The 20938-nt window shown below is 38.5% G+C and overlaps 1 protein-coding gene across 2 annotated transcripts in view; it reads right to left on the bottom strand.

Moving 5' to 3' along the window:
- The window catches only part of INTS8 (integrator complex subunit 8), a 21363-nt gene extending 425 nt beyond the window's left edge, over positions 1–20938 (bottom strand). The window contains exons 1-26 of one of the 2 annotated variants that reach the window (XM_015618906.2): positions 20725–20938; positions 19309–19483; positions 17363–17503; positions 16878–16949; positions 15678–15729; positions 15266–15448; positions 14611–14718; positions 13813–13968; positions 13199–13299; positions 12718–12859; positions 10844–10914; positions 10534–10709; positions 9541–9674; positions 8832–8942; positions 7975–8176; positions 7313–7434; positions 6099–6283; positions 4672–4705; positions 3963–4019; positions 3818–3879; positions 3064–3182; positions 1830–1933; positions 1108–1158; positions 406–479; positions 265–329; positions 128–171 (exon numbers count right to left, since the gene is read on the bottom strand). In XM_015618906.2, the coding sequence (XP_015474392.1) occupies positions 128–171; positions 265–329; positions 406–479; positions 1108–1158; positions 1830–1933; positions 3064–3182; positions 3818–3879; positions 3963–4019; positions 4672–4705; positions 6099–6283; positions 7313–7434; positions 7975–8176; positions 8832–8942; positions 9541–9674; positions 10534–10709; positions 10844–10914; positions 12718–12859; positions 13199–13299; positions 13813–13968; positions 14611–14718; positions 15266–15448; positions 15678–15729; positions 16878–16949; positions 17363–17503; positions 19309–19483; positions 20725–20854 (2871 nt within the window). In that variant the 5' untranslated portion in view covers positions 20855–20938. Of the gene's footprint in view, positions 1–127; positions 330–405; positions 480–1107; positions 1159–1829; positions 1934–3063; positions 3183–3817; positions 3880–3962; positions 4020–4671; positions 4706–6098; positions 6284–7312; positions 7435–7974; positions 8177–8831; positions 8943–9540; positions 9675–10533; positions 10710–10843; positions 10915–12717; positions 12860–13198; positions 13300–13812; positions 13969–14610; positions 14719–15265; positions 15449–15677; positions 15730–16877; positions 16950–17362; positions 17504–19308; positions 19484–20724 lie in introns of both variants that reach the window. The other variant, XM_015618905.2, reaches the window with a different exon arrangement.

Below are 20938 nucleotides of genomic sequence, written 5' to 3'. Positions count from 1 at the left end.
CATGTAAAGCACCCAGATTTTAGAAGAATTATAAGACAAAATTAAAACTGGAATTGAAACGACCTTTTCAGAGGTGATTTCAGGAAGGGAAAGACTAAAGAAATCCCAGCACCCTGGGTTAACTTACTGCTATCTGCCGCTTGTCTGTCTCGCCTCTTTTGTGGTGGAGATCTGAGGACAAGTCAAGAAAAGTCACGTAGGTAGGTAATGGACTTTTCCCAGCTGTGAACATGCAGTAGGTGTGATATTCCAGCAAAAGGATACATGTCAAGTACTCCAAGATGGTGACATCCCAGATGTATTCATAATAAGAATCCATGGCATCATGACTGAAAGACAAGGCAGGTTAACTGACACAGTCACACATTATCTTTAAGCATCCATAAACTTCATTGTAACATTTACCTGTTCTGTTCCTGCAGTGCCTTAAAAGCAGTTTTATAGTCTACTTCTCTGAGGAACTGGCACAAAATAGCTACCTGTAAGGGAAGAGTCACAGTGATTCTCACTGCCTTAATTCCCCACAAAGAAGCCTTCCCCAAGCTGCCTTGTTCATTCCACTCCTTTTCTAGACCAAATCTAGACCTTGCTTCCAGGGTAAGCAAGTTCTGAGCACCTGAAACACGGATCATTCTGACATCAACAGTAGCAACAACTAAAAGAAAAAGGATTTACTCAGATCAGAAGGGACTGACTTGGTTTCCAAATGCATTTAAGAGCTTTTAAATCAGAGCCCAATACAAGCTTTGTTACTTCTTGGAGAATGACTGACCCCACAGAACAGCAACAGCACCTACAGTTATGAAAATGAAGGCCAGGTTCCCAACATCACCCCACAGATACCTTCTCTCTAAAAAAACCCAACTATATTATCAGAGAAAAGTAGGACAAAACGCCCCCAGACTACTTCTATTTTATACATTTCCAAGTATGTGCTTATTTATTCATTAATTTTAGTCCTGTAACTGTCCTAGAAGCAAAGGTAACAAAACCTATTCTACCGCAGATGGCATTTCCAAGGGAAGTTGAATTCAGTCTGTTAAAGCTATCCCCTATATAAATATTTATAAACAAATGTTTTAGTTAATGCCATGTTTCACCTCTTACCTGGGTGTGACAATTGAGTAAAGAGCAACACTTGATCATTCTCTTTATCACCTACAGAAAGGTTAAAAACAAAACACGTTCTGAAGTGCTTGTTTTGGAACACAAAACTGCAATTTTTGTTTTTTAATTTTATTTAATTAAGGGACCAGCTAAATAGATAGCTACAGTCTTCTACCCCCTAAAAAGTCCCATGCTTTAGCACATCCACTGATGAACTGAGCCTTCATCACTGTAGAGATTCCCAGCACAGTAGGAGGCAGATGTTTTCAGCAGCTGGAGCCCAGGTGAGCACTGCTGGTGAGGTAGGGCTGCTGCACCGTCCTGAGCAGGTCTGGCCCCCAGCCCTGCCCAGCATAGTGTGGCTGTGCAGGGATGAGCCAGAGATGGTCACACCACACACTGCTTGTGCTCTGGGCTTTTCCATTTGCTCTCTGCTCCACTAGTGTCCCACAGTGCTTTCCCAGCACACAGCTCTGCAGGCTCTATGAACTAACAAAAGCCTTCTGTGATTCAGCAAAGGAGAAGTCTCAGATTTTCTATGGCTTTCAAGCAACAAGCCAAAAACCAAAAAGGACCGATGAGGACACGTATTCCTAAATGCATCAAGATCTAACATCTCACATGCTACAGGAATGTGTGTGTGCTGCACAGTTTTGTCTCTACACAGAATCAGGATGCTGACTGACTCCAAAGAGATTTTTGTAAATCCTGCTTTAGCTCACCTGGTCTGTGTACACATCTGGTGGCACCATCTTATTAAAGAAGTCCGAGCATACAGCTCCTGCCTGTAGGTAATAGTGAAGGGCTGCTGAATACTGGTTAGTTGCTGCCAAGAGAAAAAAGCAAAGTAAGGTCTCAAAAATAAATAGATCAGTCTTTTAATAGTCAGATCAATTGTTTATGGAATTATTCAGATCTCATAGTTGAATTCAACTGGGAAAATGACTCGTGTTTCATCGTTTAAAAAGCATGGACACACAAAGTGGTTACATAGATGGAAAAACTACACACTAGCAAAAAACTACACATTCAGGGAAACTAGCACCACAGGCAAATTTCTGCTTTTTGGGGATAACTTTTTATTATTTCAGGTAGCTGATCTTGAATCCATCAGCCTTAGAGTGGAATTTTGTCTTCAGTGAGCTTAGCACACATGGGGTAGTGAAAGGAGTTTGGTTGGTGTGAGGAGAAGGCAGCAGCCTCCCAGGGCTTTGTGGCAGGAGCAGCCTGCTTGTCCGTGGCTGCTGAAATACAGACCCTTGACACTGCTCCAACCACTGTTCTTTCAAGTACCAGCTTCAAGGCTCCCTACATGAATGTCCTCCTTCTGGGATGCTGCTGCATTTTGTAAAGGCAATAAACACTGAATAAAAACCAGGTTTATAACACTGAATCACTCTCCCACATGTAACCTGACAGCACTCAACACTGGATTCAGACCCCTCCTCTCACCCTAAGGGTTATAAAGCTGTAGCTATTCCTCATTCACAAGCCCTTCCTCATGTTTTGTCATCTACAAACCCTTGATACTTCCCTGTATAAAATACAGATCCTCTCTGCTCTGCTCATCTTGTGCTCCACTGAAGCTGATTTCCACACTTAAAAGCAACCACTATCCACAACTTTCCATTCAATTATAAAACACTCAAGTACCATGGGTTTGCACAGTTACACCACTCATGCACCAACTGCACTAGAAAAGTGAAGGGTAACAGTTCAAGTTTCCCTTACCCTAAAAGCAAATCTACATAACCCAGCAGTGGCTCAGTGCATCTGTGGGCTTAGACACCTTCCCAGACAAATCCACCTACACCACTGCATCTGAAGGTTTTAACCTCATATATCACTTAAACTTCTTTTCATAAAAGGAAATACAAGGAGGGTCATGTCAAACAAATCTCAGAGAAGCAAGGTACCTCTACACACACGTTAAACACAGACATTGGTTTCACTTACCAAAATAAATATCTGCCTGAATAATTAACCAGAAGTGGTTGTTTGCATTGATAGTCAAGGCATAGCTGACCAGCTCTTTTACTGTAATAGCTACAGCTTCAAAGTCCACTGATTGAAGACTAAAGGAAAAAAAGACAAATAATTACTAACTTATTGTTTTGGTTTTTTAACCACTAATTTGATTTCCCATCTAATTCAAGTCCAAAGCACCTTGCATTAAGTGTGAAGCATAAATAATTCTGGAAAATATTTTGTGTTGACTAAAACTACTGTTACAATACAGTAAATCTGACTGAACAATACAGCCTTCACAGGCTGAAAAAAAAGGCAGAACTAAACCAGATTCTGAGATCCCACCCCACAGAGAGAAATTCCATTTCAGTGGAGAAATACAGTTCAACCCAGCTGAAATAAATCAATACCTACCATTTGCGACTTCCTCTTCTGGCTATTATTCAAACACACCCCAAAAATATTAGTGATTTCATATTAAAGTATTATATAGTTGACATAGCTACATATAGTTCAATAAATCACAGCTTAAAAAAACCCCATTTTTTTCTTCTTTATTCTTTCCTGTATCTCCATCAGGACCATCAAACTAGGAACAAAGCTCCCCATGCCCTCAAACCAGCCTTCCCAGAGACAGAGTGGGGGCAGTGATGCCTTTACATGGAGAAATCACACTAACAGTAACTGGGATCAAACCTGTCATATACAGTATTTTGAAAAATTTTCATCATCATCATCTTACTTGGGGATGGACGAGGGCCAGATAGAAATGTGTTCTGCTGCAATATCATTCACAATGTCTTCCTAAGAGAAGAAAGATGGTATGAGAAATCACAACAAGAAACATTTTAATAGAACCAAGAAAGACTTTGATGATGTGTACTAACCCGAACATTATGAAGTTTGACAAACAGGGACAATATTGTAGTTAGAACCAATGGTTCCTGTAGGGGGGAGAAAAAAAAGTATTCCCATGAACTGATGAAACTCCACTTTCTTCCCTAAGCTTTAAAACTGTAAGAAGTTCTGCCATCACAATAATTTCCTATTGAAATCAGACAATATTTTGTTAAGAGACCTGCAACACAAGGGTACTGCAGGAATGTTTCTGTGGGAAGTTTTTAATTATTTCGGATTTTCCTGAATAACTCCTTGGATATAAACTTTACTTTTGTTTTACACATCTTTATGTTGTTTCTGTGATTACTACCTAACCTTAAACTTAAGCTAGGTTTACTACAACTTTCTGTGCATTTATAAACCCAGAAGCTATAAACAATTTCCCTCCTTCTTACTTCTGCTGCTTAGTATGATGCATGTAGCAGCTTCTGTCTCCCTCCAAAAGGAATGCTTTGCTTCGTGACAGCTGCAATAAAATACACTCCCAATGTAAACAGATCTCCAACAGGGTAATTTTTTTACATGCTATTCTACACTGCTGTATGCCAGGTATAGCAAATTCAGATGTTTTTCAGCCATACAAAACACCCACATAACTGTTAGATTTTCTGGAATTTAACACAAAATGTCCAGAAAAATACTACACCAAAAGGAAGTTTTGGTTGCAGACACATTTTCAACACCACTGTGACTCACCCGAAGTTTTTTGATGAAGGACAACAGTTCACTCCTAAATTAGGAACACAAATACCCATGTAAGTAATCCTCCACAATAAAGAATATATGCACACTTACAGTCAGTAGAGCAAGTTCTTCACCTGGTAAAATACCCCTTCACCTCTAAGTTTACAAATGCAGAGCATGTAAATGAGTATGTTCAAGCAGCCTATTCACTTTTAATACAGTTACTAGCAAATTTTACACTAAAAACAGGTTAAGTAAGAGGTTCTTCTATCAAGGTATAAAAGGCATGAAAATCACAGAAGTCAACCACAGACTCTAAAAGGGAAACTAACTGAACTGTACTGCAATTTCCCCGGCTAGGTTTGCAACAATGACCCACACATTTACAGAAGAGGGTATACAGTGGTCATTTATAATGTACTTCAATTTCCTTGTAATGAACATCAGAAATTGTCACAATAAGACAACCCAGACAAGGACAGCCTTTGGAAAAGGTTTCACTACTTCTTTTCCATAGTAATAACAAGGTCACTACCCTTTACTGTTTGAATCAGAGGGGTCAGGAAAGGTTCAGTAACCTGGAGTACACCTGTACTCCTTTTCCTCGCCAAGAGTACACAACTAGACTACACTACAGCACGTCTGTACCCTCTTACACCTGTCCCACAGCAGGGTAAGCAAATGCAGCTGGCCTTCAGCACATGTTAACCTGATTAGCTCAAGGAAGGCAAAGAGAAGTTTGATAGCGGCACCTTTCCCAAGGCTTTAATTTGGAAAGCTGGTTTAATACAATCACACATGCCAAACTGTACCACATTAGACAACTTATATTTAAGCTTAGATTTCAGAGCAGGCCAAATCACTGGACACTGATTCAGGACTCTCTCATTTGTCCACTCATTTGAGACTAAGGCTGCCAAGGCATCTGACAATAGAAAACTCCTGACCAGACTAATTTTATTTTCTTACTCTTTGCAGAGCTTAGCTGAATTAGAACTTCAAGACTGAGAAACATTTAGCTTCAGACTCAGATACGCATGCTGTGAGCTAAGTACTTGATACAACTATAAAAGTATAAAATTGATACAAAATAATTCTATTTGCTGCAAAGCAGACAGCTCCAGCCCATCTAGAGGGCTAAACTGCCCTCTAGATGCTGTTGACTTTATTGGAATACCTGCACTGGTTATAATGGGAGCACAACCATATATGCTTCAGTTTCTGCTTGGAGAGCTGCCTCCCACACACTCCTTTTCTACCTCTGTAAGGGAAAGTCAACACATCCCTGCTAATACCCAATTCCCACAGTGGACAGGATTTTTACTCAGATCTTTAGCTGCTGCCATCACTCTATAGTGGAATCCAGACAATTTCTGACAGGAACACGGGATCAAACAAACCATTCAAACCATCTTCAAAAAACATCTTAGGAAACATACCTGTACATAATACCCAGTGTAGACTCCCTGTGTTTTATCAAACTCACTCTTCCATCATTGCCACGTTTGTGCTGGTTGGATACACTGCAGATTTGTACAACAACTTCCCAGAGATCTTTAGCTGTGCGTCTACTTTCTTTGGGGCCTGGCAGTTCCTTGCATGTAGCAGCCAGCAACTGGCCCAGCTATGCAATGCAACAGAAAAAAATGCAAGAACTAAGGCTGCTCTGCAGATCATTTACAGCAAAGGAATTACTGGCATTTAAAATGGCTAAGCAAGTGATTTTAAATTATGAACTACAAAGCAATGTGACTAAATTTTGCAGTAAAGAACACTGATGAAGAAGCTGGAAAACAGGAATTAAACAGAGCATTTTCCCATTTATTAGCTTCCTTGGTGTGTATTCCATTATTACAAGCTCCAGAAAACAAACTTACACATACTGCATAAAACCTAGACTCCATAAAATACCATTTTACAAAGACTGTCTCTTTAAAACTCACTTAACTTCCATATAGTAATTAATCTTAACTGACTATTACTCTAAACTGGCACAATGTTATACAAAAAAGATGAACCTCAAAACAGAAATTAGGAAATATCATAGGTAAGCAGAGAAGGGTTAAAATGAACCTGTCCTGTAATAGGAGCTGCCTTCTGCTCCAGGGAATAAACTGTGAAGTACAAACATTACTATGAAACAATTTTGAAAAAGTTTCAAAGAAGGCAGGGCTTGAATATCTCCAAAAATTCAACACTGGTGTTGGGTAAAAGAATGGAACTCTTACAGTGCATTTGCAACACAAGTATCTTAGGAACAGAAAAGAAGCCAGACATGAAACCAGAGATCTGCACACTTCTCAGACCCCCTACATAAATCTAGGCTGAATCCCAGCTGAGAGGAGAGTCCTTCAGGCAAGTGCTTCAGTGTTTCAGTCGTAGATCATAACCACACACACCTGATGGAACCAACCTTAGCTGGCAGCCAACAAGATTTCGTATGTTCCTGCAGTGCAGTTTCCATGTTTTTTAATCAAGTGTTAAATATGCTTGTTGCTTAGCCCTACTATGTTCTACCCCATATGAAATTCATTACAGTCACAAAGGCCCACACTCCTGAGCAGAAGGGTAGTTGCTTTGAAAAGTACAAAACACTTCAACAGAAAAAAGCCAATTACAGTCTGAGAAAGCTTTGAGAGTGAGCACTTCTTACCTTCACATAAGGATTAGTTTGAACCAGAGGCAACGGAACTTGCATGGTCAAATACTCGTTCTCACACCAGTTTAACAGGAAGGCAACACATTCTTCAGCTATGACTTGTCGAAGAGGAATATCTAAAAGGAAAGAGATTCTTTGTTTAACTTTTTATTGTTGTAAAATGGTGCTGTATGAAAACATGAAAATCCCATTCCCTCTAATTAGCTGGTTTTGTTCCACAGCTATCACAGGAAAATAAGACGCTTAGCCCTACAAGAGACCTCACCTCTGGAAAATAGGAGCAACAAGGTTTCATCTAATCACAACAGTATGATTTTACTCTCTCACTGTGAAACCAGGAGAAAGCTTTAACAACTAGCAAAACCTTTCAGGCAGAAGTGCAGACACATTTATCCTGTTCAAATCCTTTAAGTGGCACTGAACAGAAACTGTCAATGTTTAGCAACAGGTAGGCATCATGCTCATTTCAAGCTTCTAAAAACTAATGAAATTTCTAAACACTTGCTAAAACCAGTGTCAAAGTCACTTGTTTTTCCACTTACACACCTAAGTAGTTAATCTGCAATACAAAGTTGTTTTATTTTGCTGTAGTTTTTTTTCCCTTCTCTCAAGGTTTGTGCTTTACTGCATCCTAGGAAAGACAGTAATGTGCTTACCAGGTACTCTCATTTCCAAATATCCTCGGACTCTGCTTATAAGATCAGAAGGAGGACGTTCTCCAGAAACACCAGCTCCAGCTTCGTGAGTGTAAATGTCCAAAAGCAGCATTTCATTCAGCATGACCTGACGGAGCTTTGGAGAAAACTCTGTCACAAGCTCCAAGCAAGCAGCAAAAAGCTGTTTTGCATGGACAAAATCCTGCAATAAAAATTATATGCATTAATCATTCCTAACGAATTCATAAGGGGACAGTGGATTCAGCTCTATCTTGGCTGAACCAACCTCGGCATCCATTAGCATCAGCATTGCTCAAGCATCTCACATTGTCTACTTATGAGTCCTTTGGACTTGCTATTCAGCTTAAGAGTTCCAGATCTTTTAAAAACAATCCAAGGAGTTTAAGCAAAAACATGCTAGAATCAACTACTGGTATGTTTGGTGCAATTTTGCTTTAGCTGCAGTTTAGCAATTTTGTCAATTACAAGGAAAACAAAACAGCATTCCAATAAACTCCTTATGTACAACACTTACTCTAAAGAACAGCACTTCATACCAGTAAATCAAATCACCACTGGATTTAGGTTCCACATGATTTAGAACAACATAATCTAAACTTTATGTGAATGAAATTATCTCCAGGCCAAACTCACTGGAAAGCCATTATCTTTGCTCTGCTGGTGGAACTCTGAGAGACAGAAATACTCAGCTATTATACAACACATCGAGCTTGTTACACCACCTCCCTCACTTCTCAATTTTTAAATTATTTTTCTAAAAAAGGGCCTTCCAAATTCTCTATTTCACTATGATTCAATTGCCCAAACAAACCAGTAAGCTCAGGTGGCTTTCTCACCTTAATGGCACAGCAGTGTAGTCCCTTCGCCATCAGGATGTAGACCAAATCCCTAGTCAGACTGTCTTTGATTCCTAAAATAACATTGCCGTAAACATTTGGTACTTCCCACTGGGAGAGAAACGCATAGGACATTTGCACAGAAACAAGTTTTAGAATTCACATCAGTGCTTAAAACACCATAAACAAACCCCAAATATTGAAAATGACTGCCAACTCTTGTTTTTACATCTAATGACAAGTAATGTATTGCTTGTTTAGAAGTACAATAAAAAACCCAACTACCCTTTGTTCACACTTCGAATACGCAATAATTAAGGGGAAGAACTAAAAAGGCAAGAAATCTTTACTTAAACAAAAAAGTCCTCTCTCCTGCTCCCACCTTCTAATGACAGAAATTTAAGCTACAACAGTATTGCTATCTAGTCAGAACATAAAAGCAAAAGCTACAAAAACATCTTTTCTCATAAGGAAAGCTTGTGATACAGCCAGTAATTCCTTAAAACAAAGGTTATAGGCTTTGCTGTAATACTCTTCACATAGAATGTGAATTTAGCTATGTATCATCACTCTTATTAAACCACCACTATGCAGAGAGGGAAAGCACAAGTCATCCTGAGGATCTATAAGAAAATGTTTATTGTTAACTGCAGTATGACACCTAACCAGTCCTTGAATTAGTCTCTCACGACCACATGAACTAAGTTACCTTATTAGAAATTGTCCAGAATTGGCGTTCTGAGGTCATACCATGCAACTCAATTAAAATCTGGCGAATCCTCCAAGGATCCACTGACAGTATGAGCTGGTGTTCAAGCTGGCCAATATTGACACTTGCTGATGCTAGAAGAAAAGCATCCAGGTCTCCAGCACATTTCTTTTCAATGTAGATATTTAAAATTCTTTAGTATATAACATTTCAAACAGAACATAGTAAGAAGAGTACATACATCACACTTCCATAGGTTCAGCCATCCTCTTTGCCCTTCCATGAACACCTTGTGCTACCTTCACCCTAACCTAAAGGGCTGCTTGGAAACCCCCTTCCTCACTCCAGCAGCTCTGAGTAATCTTGCTATAGCAAAGCAATAGATTCAAGACCTGCATTAAAAGTCTCCTCCTATACTGCCCTAGTGAAAATACACATTGTCTTAACTGGCTTGAGTTACTGCAAAATTGCATTAGAGCTGAAAAGGTAAGGCCTTTCCAACTCCAGCCACCATCTGGCACCTCTTGTTATCTTTGATGTGTGCAGCTGCACAGCCAGTCAGCTGTATCAGGGACATTAACTGGTTGAAAGGATCTGTGTTTTACTTTGGTAGGTTTAAAACTTCATTCAGATGGTATTCCTGGCCCAGCTTACCATACAGACACATCATCAGTAGTGTATCTACAGTCCAGAGGCAGGGTTCCCTTTCTAGGAACAGCTGTCACAGCCACATTTTGTTCAAACCAATGCCATACTCTCTCACTGTCACCTAGTACCCGTTCATTTGAGTTTATCTATTACACTTGAGACACAAGCAAGTAACAGCCACCTTCTTGAACAAGTAGTACATGTACCAACTAACAACGGGAAATACTCCCTAAGAACATTCTAAACTTTTTTGAGAACAGACCTGCACTTTGTAACCTCAAGGTTTTCATCATGGAAACAGGGCACTGTCTGCTTGTAAGTTAATGAAAATGCTGTGCAAATTACCTGGGATATCATAAAAAGAAGTTACAGGTTTTGTGCACAGATTGATTCGAGGAGATCTCTTCCGCATTTGGTCAATGAGCAGCTTCCGTTCATCATCTTTCAGCAGTTTTATGAAAAGCTCATGAGATGAAATCATGAAGACAAACTGAAGATCTTCCATGCCCAAACACAAGTTTCTAAACAAATAAAAATGTTATACATACGGAAAAAAACGCTTATTTTTCTCTTTGTAAGTTCCTGAAGTATTTATTGTGCTGTATTACATTGCTTACAGAGCACAGATTCATGCTATCTTAATATGGGTACATACTTGAGAAATGCTGCCATTCTTCTCTTCAATTCTTCAGAAGCATTTTCCAAGTTTATTGACCCTGAACAAACCTGGAAAAGAAAACAGAAAAGAACTAAGCAGCCCTCTTGTATATTTATAATACTTAAGTCACAGCCAGGATTATCGACCAGCTTTCTGTCTCACAAATAGTAACAGCCAGTAAACCTCTATCTCAAGTGAGGCAACAAAGTTACAGAATCATGGACTGGTTTCGGTGGGAAGAGACCTCAAAGATCAGTTCTAAAAGCCTTGTCATGGTCAGGGACACCTTTCACTACACCAGATGGCTCAAAGCCCCATGCAGCCTGGCCTTGAACACTTCCAGGCATGGGGTATCCACAGCTTCTCTGGGCAACCTGCTCCAGTGCCTCACCACCCTCACTGTAACCGATTTCCTCTTAATATTTAATCTAAACCTGCTACTTTCAGTTTTGAACCTATTACCCTTGTCCTGTCCTACAACAAAAATGCAAAAATCTCTCTCCAGCTTTCTTCTAGCTACCTGAAGGTGTCCAAGATCCCCTTGGAGCCTTTACTTCTCCAGGCTGAACAACCCCAACTCTTTTGGCCTGTCTGCTGTTTTCATATTGTAGAGCAATTTTTGAACCTGCTCAAGTGCTGTTGGGTGGGAACCAAGGGCAGCATTGCTGTGTGGTTACCCTAATTCATCTAGAATCAAGCCAGTATTTCTGTTTTGCTCTGTGGAATCCTGTCATGACTCTGTTACTCTAATTGCAGAGATGACACCAGCACTCAAGGGTTTCTTGTAAGCCAAAGAAATAAGATAAGATTTGACTGACAAAGCTTGATAAAGAAACCTCAGTACAACTGTGTGAAATAAGACTGTCTCTGAATTAAACCTGATAAAACCTATTGCCATCACATATGGATCAGTTTCCTTCAACCTGTACACAAGACAGGGTGTTTCAGACAACTGTGATCTTTTTTCAGACATAATTCACATTTCTTTTTCCTATTCCTCTGGTTGACAGAAGCACTGACATCCAGGGCCATGCCATCAGTGAGCCTCATAAGATCATTTAGCACATGAGTGTAGAAATGAAAAATTTCTAAGTGCAAAATCGTAAGAGTCACAAGGACTTGGGGTTTTTTGTAAAACCAGCAGTTGAAGAATAACTAGATAGTTGAATTTAGTTGCCAGATTGCAAGATTTTTTTTAAGAAGTATGTTTCAGTCCAAATATGTGCAGCTGATGTAAGCTTTTACATGCTCTACAGTAGAGAGTACTGTCAGTTAATTTTTGCCACATGCTTGAAGAGACAAGCAAAAGCACTCGGCTCAAATTAATAAAAGACATTAAAAACTGAGCACAGCAACAAAAGGATTAAAGTTTAGTTCAAGCAATAACAGTTTCCTAAAAAGCTTCACTAAGAGTAACAGTGTAGGTCTCACATGTAACAGTAACTCTGGATCACTTCACCACATGCTAACTTCTACAACAAAGCTGGTAAGGGAAAAATGGTCCTTCTCCATAGATACTTTTTCTACTAATTTTCTCTGTCTTGAAGAATTTGATTCCTTGTTCCACAAAAACAAATCTTCAGCATTATCTCCATATAATTAAAAGTTTCCAGGAATAGCAGCAATTTCAAAGTTGAAGCAACAGTTCACCACTGGACCCTCCCCAACAGATGGAAACAGAGCTATGAACACAGATGAAACTGATCACTGAGTGGAATTGTACTAACAGCAAACAAGTTGAATAATGTTTGAGAAGTTACCTTTCTCTGCTTCAGAAATTTGAGCATCACTTACAATAATAATAGTTCTGCAGGGAAAGAAATCTCTCACTAAATACCATTTTCACTACTAATTTTAGATTAATGTTTTACCTCCAGAAGGAAGTCTATTTTCTCTTTGCTGGGTTTCAGGAACAGTTGACAAAACTGAATATCAATTATTCGACCTTGTAATACATCACAGATTGTGTTGCACACACAGACTTTGAAACAAACTTCATCCAGAGCATCATTCCTGCATGCACACAAAACAAGATCACAGGGCAGCACTGACAAAGAAAGAGTGGTATCATAGCAGGTAGAAAAAAATGTTTTAAAAATCAGTAAAGTGATAAAAGTAACTGTTTATGTTCATTATGTTTTTTCCATATATGGCCACAGTGTGATCCAACCAAGGAGCTGTGGTGTGATATAAAACGTAGTTTAGACTATTGCTAACAGAAATGAAGGCTGAAGTTTCTTGGATGCAAGCAGTTTCCTGTTAGAAGATTTTACATACTTTTCACAAAAAACTATAACTAAAGAAAATTGCTCTTTATCATCACTGAACATTGATCATTATTTAATGTCTCACCCTTGCTGAGCTTTTTGGAAGAGTTCTCTCAGCACTGATTGTCTGAACTGTTCAGGTAAACTGAGGGTTACATTATCTTCAAGGAATATCTTCACTATGTCCTGTAACAAAAACAGTTGGAATAGTCAATGCATAACGCAAAAGAACCAGACAGAAAATTATTATATCTGGTAAAAACTATGAAACAAAGAGAAGCAGCTCACATCCATATTTAATACCAAAATTCACTGATCAACCAAAAAGGAATCAAGTAACAAAAAAAGCTCTCTATCAAAGAGAGATCTATGAAAAATCAAAGAAAAAAACCACAAAAAACACAAAAATTTGCACATCTAAGTAGCAACATTCCCTGAAACCCAAAGAATTAAAATATACCTGAAAATCCTTTTTCTCAGCTGGCAGGAATTATTTGCTATTGTATGGAATCCACGATATTTTAATCTAATAAATACCAGATTATGTTATATTCCTAAACACATAGGATTTAAAACATTATGTTAACAGTTAATTACCATTTAAAATTTCTTAAAACCCATACCAGTTCAAATGGAATTATCCACATAGAATGATAAAAGAACCCCTCAAACATATGTGAGTTTATTTAGACATCCTACCTGATATTTGCCAGATTTCATACAGCTGTGGATTTGACTATATGGAGTTGCCTGCTGAGATGCATCATCAGAAGATGAGGTAAGAACTTCACAAGCTTGACAATACCCAGCTAACCGTTCTTCATCTATGGTAAAATGAAGTGATGATGAGCCATTCTGAAAAGTAAGAGTTAGATCAGATATTAGAAGCCAAAGTATTATGAAACATATTTAATTCAGAAACAGAGACTCACAATTTCCCCAAGTAACAGCAAAAGGACAAAAGAATGTTCATGTACACACTTTATCCAAATAAAAACTGGAGTTCTGCAGTTTTGGGAATATGAAGGAAAATAAAAAAAAGGAAACATACCTTACTCAAATTATTATTTACTTTTTTAAAAGGTTAGAACATAGGCAATCTGACTTCCAAGGGAAAATTAGATTTTTTAAAAAAATAGGAAGTGCTGTATACCTTCCTCAAAAACACATAATCACCATGAACATAGGATGTACTGTCCAGTCGAGTTACTACAAGCACTGGAAATGTTATTTCTGCATTTTTTGCATCAATACAACTGGTGTAAAAGAATATTCATTACAAAATGTAGAACAAAGCAGCAATACACTGCAACCAATTAATATAATTTGAAACCAGGCACAACATGAAAAAAAAAATTACTGTCAAAACTTCAGGAAGTTTCTCTAAAAGCTGTGTATCATCAAGAGTTACTAAAGTGGTAAAGAAGGAAGCGATAATTTAGACAAGGGTTTGTTTACAGAAAAGTTGAATACACGTCCTCAAAGAACACTTGTTACCTTTGCAATCAACTCCTTTGTTTTGAAAAACTTTTCCTTAGCCTTTTCATGAACAGCTGCATTTGTAGATCCTTGTTGGAAATAGATTGCACCCAAATCATAGCAAACCTGCAAACAGCACTGATATCAAATACACAGCCTTGGACATCATGTTTCGAGTCAAAATTAATAATTTCAGCTCAAATGTTCCATGCACTTTAAACTATTCCTACTTTTATCTTATTTACCAACACACACTGCACATCTTACCCCACATACTTTAACTGCTTCCTCTTTAACTGTAATCTCAGTCTGAGTAACTCTGCACAAACACTACAAAATTGAAGAATGATTTTCCCATAATCATTGAAAACAATGCAGTGACATGTCTTTGTCATACAGTGGGTTATTTCAGGGGATTGAGAGGACAAAAGGGAGAGGCTGGTGGGAAGTAATGATATTTACAATGATTTAAAAAAGGTGTATTAATGGAAAAATGAAGCCAGTATTATTTCATTGCATTACAAAAAAAATCCTCAAAACCAAAAAACAAAAAAGAAAACAACAACAAAAAAATTAATAGAAAAATACTGCAATTTACTTCAAAATTATTACTTAACACTTTTTCTAAAGAAACAGATAGAAACAGAAAGCTTTAGTACAAAGTGTGAACTACCTGGCACTGTATCTCCTCTGCACTGATTTTCAGTCCAGCTGTGGAACTTTCTGTTTCTCCATTCACCATACCAGGTTCCATGGCCAATAAGTCCAGAGTTCTTATAGTATGGACATAAAGATCTTTGTTTAATTTAAGTGCTCCTTCTAGGACCAGGATGGAATCAGCAGCCTGCTCCTTCAACTGTAATAATTCAAATACATTAAAGGAATTAACCTCCTGCTTGTGAGTTTTACTCTGGGTTTAAGTTAATGCTACAATTTTAACAGTTCACTGAAAGGATAGTTTTAAAAAAAGTTCTTACATAACTGTTCTATGCCAAGTAGAACTGGCTTTTGTATTTCTTGTACAATAAAGAAATTTATATTTACATGTAAATTCGAGCAAAAATAAGAAGGGAAAAGAGTCTCACCACTTTCAAAATATTTTCAGTTAGTTCCTTTTCTTGCTGAATATGATTCATACTGCAAGTTAGACACAAGAGGTCAAGAGTTCAGTTATAATATCTGCATATTATTTTATTTCATGTTCTAGATCACAATAATTCATTCATCCTTGGTTTTCCTTAAATACTTTTTAAACCTCATTATGCAGGACCACTGACTTATCTGTATCTGAAATACAGAACTATATCTTGAAAAGATATATTTGTATGAGAATGTGGTTCAATAAAACAAAAAGTTTCAAAGTTATTATTGCCTTTTTCAAGATCAGATTGATAATACAAATTCAATAGCAAAACAATAATGAAGAAAGCTTCCACAGCCTCAAGTCTCATGAAGCTTCAACATTTAAATCTTCTCAAACATGTCAGGAGCAGAAGTATACTCAGATGTCTGCGTAAAAAATTGAAGTATTTTTAAATTATTTTTTCATACTGATTTTTTTTAAAAATTATTTTATTCAGGATCAGACTCTGATACATATAGGACAATATAAGATTTATAGTAAAATAAAGAGGAGGAAGAGGAGTATGTTTAATCACCATATTTAACAGACTGTCTCAAATAAGTATGGTCTAACGCTTAAGTATAAAATTAACATAAAATACATGAAAAGCACCACTTAGATACCTCAACTTTTGGAGAAATCTGTAACATAAGTCACAGACAGCTTGTTACTAAAGCCTCACAGCTTCTAAGGCAAAATTGATTTAAAATTACAAATTGTTGCCTAATGAAACAAATGAAAATACTTCATTATTCCTTAGGTTATCATACACCATGCTTCAAACTGCTGTAATAAAACAACCATATTAAGCAAGCTACTCTAAATTAGGGATGCAAAAGAATGCAAGAAATGTACCCCATCTAAACTGGAGCATAAGCATTCTGCCAAGGCAAATTGCCATCTCCCTTTCTCCCAGGATTTTTCATGGCATGACAAAGTCACAGAGATTATAACATTGCCAGAGTGGCACAACAGACCAGTATATGTATCAAGTGTGTCCGACAGGAAAGTGAGAATACACTTGAAATAAATCCAAGTTTTCCATGTCACAATTAACATTTTAAGCAACTGTATGTTATTAACATTATTTAATCCACTTAGAAATTACATTTCTGATTATAAAATACCCATGACATATAAATGAATTATATCTGTAACTTACACATTTAACTGAGGAGGACCAGGTTTCACTTGCTTTACAGGAAAACTACTTTGAACAATAGTCCTTATGGCCCTACATAGGGAAAAAATTAAGCAAAGAATGGTATTAGCCTCAGAAGTGTAATAAGAAGATGACAAGCCTCTTGATAATAGGAGTTTACAGAAACATTATACTGTTAGAATACATCCTTTACTCAAGAGCACATCTAGCAGCTAAGAAATGCTCTTATGTCGGTAAAAAGCTGAAAGATGAAGATTTTTATATTTATAAGGAGAGTGTTCAAACCAGTATCTTGACTGTTTTTTAGGGAAGAAAACCAGCTTTAGAATAGCTTTTAAGACTCAGTTCCTTCACTATAACCTAGCAACAGATCACAGTATTTATTAGTAGTTTAGGATTCTTTCTCTTTCTACATAAAATTATACAGATAGAAGAAAGCACTGCTTTGTTCTATAATGATTTTATCTTATTGCCTTGTAGTTTACCATCTGTTGTAGAGTAGTATTGCCATTGCAGTGGTTGGGGGTAAGCTGGACAGATCTACATCCACATGTTTAGTTCCTGGGGGAACTTTGCTGATACACAGAAGTTCATTCAGTAGCATGTTCAACACAGGAACAGACAAGCTATTAAAAAATAAAGGAGAGAGAATCAGATACTTCATAGAGTAAACCTACATAGGTACTGTTAAACAATATACACTACTATTCAGTACTGGATCATTACTTAACATGACATGGATGTTTATTCAGCATTTGAGATCAGGTATGTAAAGCAGTTACCAATATTAGCTGCATAAATTAAGCCCAAGTGGATGGGCCCAAGTGGCAGTTCAGCTGCCCTGACAGCCCTTACCAGAATAATCCAGTCACCTGTAACAGCATGACCCAGCCAATAAGAAGTTCTTTCAAAGCAGCCCCAGATAATACTCCCTAAAGGTAAACAACCCCATTTCCATCACAAATTAAATTTCACTCACATAAAGTGAACAGTGAAGGTAAGACTAGGAACTTTTTGAATAGAGATAAATAAAATATACATTAGCTGGAACAGAACTCACATAAAATGAGAAGACATGCAGGCTGGACTGCACTGCTCCAAGCTTTTGTGGTATAATTTAACACAACTAAAATTCTATTACTAATTTAGACATTATTTGAAATTAAATCAGCTACTGCCAAAGTATCTTTAATCTTGTGAAAAATGTGCATTCTTTGCAACCAGTATTTGGAACAACCAGTAAAATTACACTTTTAGAGCTACAGCCAGGATTTCTGTTTAACAAATTTTAGGTGTTGTGTTCTATCAGAAGCGTTCTACAAGGAGCAGCTGAGGATGTTGAGCCAGAATAAAAGAAGGCTCAGAGAGGACCTTATCACTCTCTACAACTCCCCAAAAGGAGGTTGCAGCAAGTGGGTGGACAGTCTCTTCTCCCAGGCAAGTGACAGGATGAGAGGAAATAGCCTCAAGTTGTTCCAGGGGAGGCTTTGACTGAATTTTAGGAAGGGTTTTCCACTAAATGGAAACAGGCTGCCCAGGCAAGTGGTTGAGTCACCAACATACCCTGAAGGTATTTAAATTATATGCAGATGTGGCACTTAGGGACATGTTTTAGTGGTGGACTTGGCAGTGTCAGATTATCTTAAAGCTCCTTTCCAGCCCCACTGATTCTACAATTCCATGCGAGTTAGAAGCAGAGTAATTACTGCCCCCTTAAGATTTTACATTAAATTACAGATAAAGGGGAAAGAGACCTGTGTGAATGAATAAGGAACGCCTGCTATTACCTAAGTGTAAACAAGAATCACCTGAACACAATCCTGTGCCAGGTACTCTGGGATGGCCCTGCTTGAGCAGAGAGGCTGGATCAGATGACCCACTCTGTGGTTCTTTCCAACCATACCTGTCCTGTGATTCTATGAAGTGCAGCCCCCTAATGTGCACAACACTGCCAAAGTGAAGTAGCTCCCAAATGTTCTAGCTCATCAGACCATTCTTCAGCTGAAATTTCCAAAGCAAAGATGCAAAGCTGGGGTTTGTCCATTTCAACCAGTCATTTCTGTGACCTAGGTCACAGATATATGGAGCTCCTCACAGCAACAAAATTGGAGCAAGACCTCAAATTTCAAGCATGTCAGAATGAGAAAACATATGCTAGTTTTGTCACTGAAAAAACATAACCTGCAATTCATCTTTATGCAGTTTACATGTACATTTCTTAATGTCTAAGACAAGCTATTTTTCCTCTCTAAATAGTGATTTGTTCAGACACACTGCCTTTATTAAAAACCCTTTCCTAACTTACAGCTAAAATAAAACTTGATTTCAATTGCCACACCCAAAAGGGAGTAAGACAGATTTTCAATTTTAAAATAAATATCTCAAGCCACTTCAATTTAATAAACTTAGCATGAAGATGTACAAACTACACCTTTTTTCTAATACATCCAAATCCCACTTCAGATGAGCAGCAACTTTGAGAGCAAGAAGTTTGAGAATGCGGTTTCTTTTGTTATCAGGTGGTGGCTGGACTTGGTTCTGTTCATTCACTGATGGTTTTGAAGCTTGTTCCAAGAACTGAACAATCAGCTGCACAGGTGGTGGGTCTGCAAAAAAAACACAGCCACTCCTCAAATTTTTTGTAAGCCCAGAAATTAAATTTTTTTCCCAGCTGTGAACATGGTTCTTTTATCCTTGGTGTTTATAGTGCTGACATTGTTACTTGGTAGATTCTGGTCCCAAATGGTTTCCTGCATGCGCTGACTCAAACCAGACTATTAAGATATCTTTGCTTAATGTTAAAGTTCACTTGACCATGGCAACCACACTCTTACACTTTTATTTATTTTCACTACTTTGCATTAATTATGTTTCAATACTTCCATCTACTGAAAACAAATGCTGCCTAATGAAATCACAAGTGAACTATCATAAAACTATGTACTTGTAATTCTCTGCATGTAAAGTATATTTACAAGCAACTGCTGGTACTTCTGAATTAACTTAGAAAATACTTTCAGATTGGTTAAAAAAGAGCATCAAAAAAAGCACCCAAATCTCTCCCTTGCAATAAAATAGCCAATACCTTTGAGCTCTTTTAAAAAAAGATGCCAAACCACAACTATTACACTCTCACCGAACTTAGTGAAACATAAATATTATTAATTTGCTTAATCAATTACAAAACAGACTGTAAAATCTAAACGTTGATCTAAGCTAGATTATGCTTGGTTTTTTTTCGTAGAGGCAACACTGGCCCAGGTTTTCCTGTTTCCTCCACCTCCTTGCAGAATTTGGGTACTGAAAAAGACAACTACCACTTATGACTGTCACAAGATCAGGCAATTTTAAATACGGTCACTTTCTTATAATACATCAGACGAGATTTCTATTTATTCAGAGAGCAATTTCAGCACTGAACCTTTCGGAGGACTTCAGCTCCAGCCACTAACAAGACTCCAACAGGAGAAAACCAGCTGTGAACTGCAATGATGTTCACGAGCAGCACTACCCACCGGACAAACAAGCAAACTACAACACCTTCCGCACACAACATTCACATATACGAAAGGAAAAGCGATCTACCAGACAAGAAAGACAGAGAATTGAAGTTATTAAATAGGAAAGATAACGTGAAATGAGAAAAACCGCGTTATTGCGGGCGGTAAATGCCGCCGCACGGCCGCTGGCAGCGCCCGGCTCCCCCTGCCTCCCACTGCCCAGGACCGCAGCAGAGCCTCCCGACGCCTCACAGCCCCCCGGAACGACCCTGCCGGAGGAGGAGCCGGGAAGCGGGGCCGGGTCGAACCCGAGGCCGCGGGGAGGCGGCGGCCAGCAGGGCACGCACCGGGAGAGGGCTTCTGTAGGTGCTGCTCCAGCAGCGCCTCCTCCAGCACGAACTCGAACCACGACGTCTGCGGCGGCGTGCATGGCCGGCTAGAGGTGGCGGCTTCCCGGTCCGCCGCCTCCGCGCTCATGCCGGCCGCTCGGCAGGGCACCGGGCGCACACAGACCCCCGAGCACCACAGCCACCGACGGCTGCACAAGATGGCCGCCGGGCC

The sequence above is a fragment of the Parus major genome, chromosome 2 (genome assembly GCF_001522545.3).
Source record: "Parus major isolate Abel chromosome 2, Parus_major1.1, whole genome shotgun sequence".
Lineage (NCBI taxonomy): Eukaryota > Metazoa > Chordata > Aves > Passeriformes > Paridae > Parus > Parus major.
This window is presented reverse-complemented; position numbering and strand designations above follow the sequence as displayed.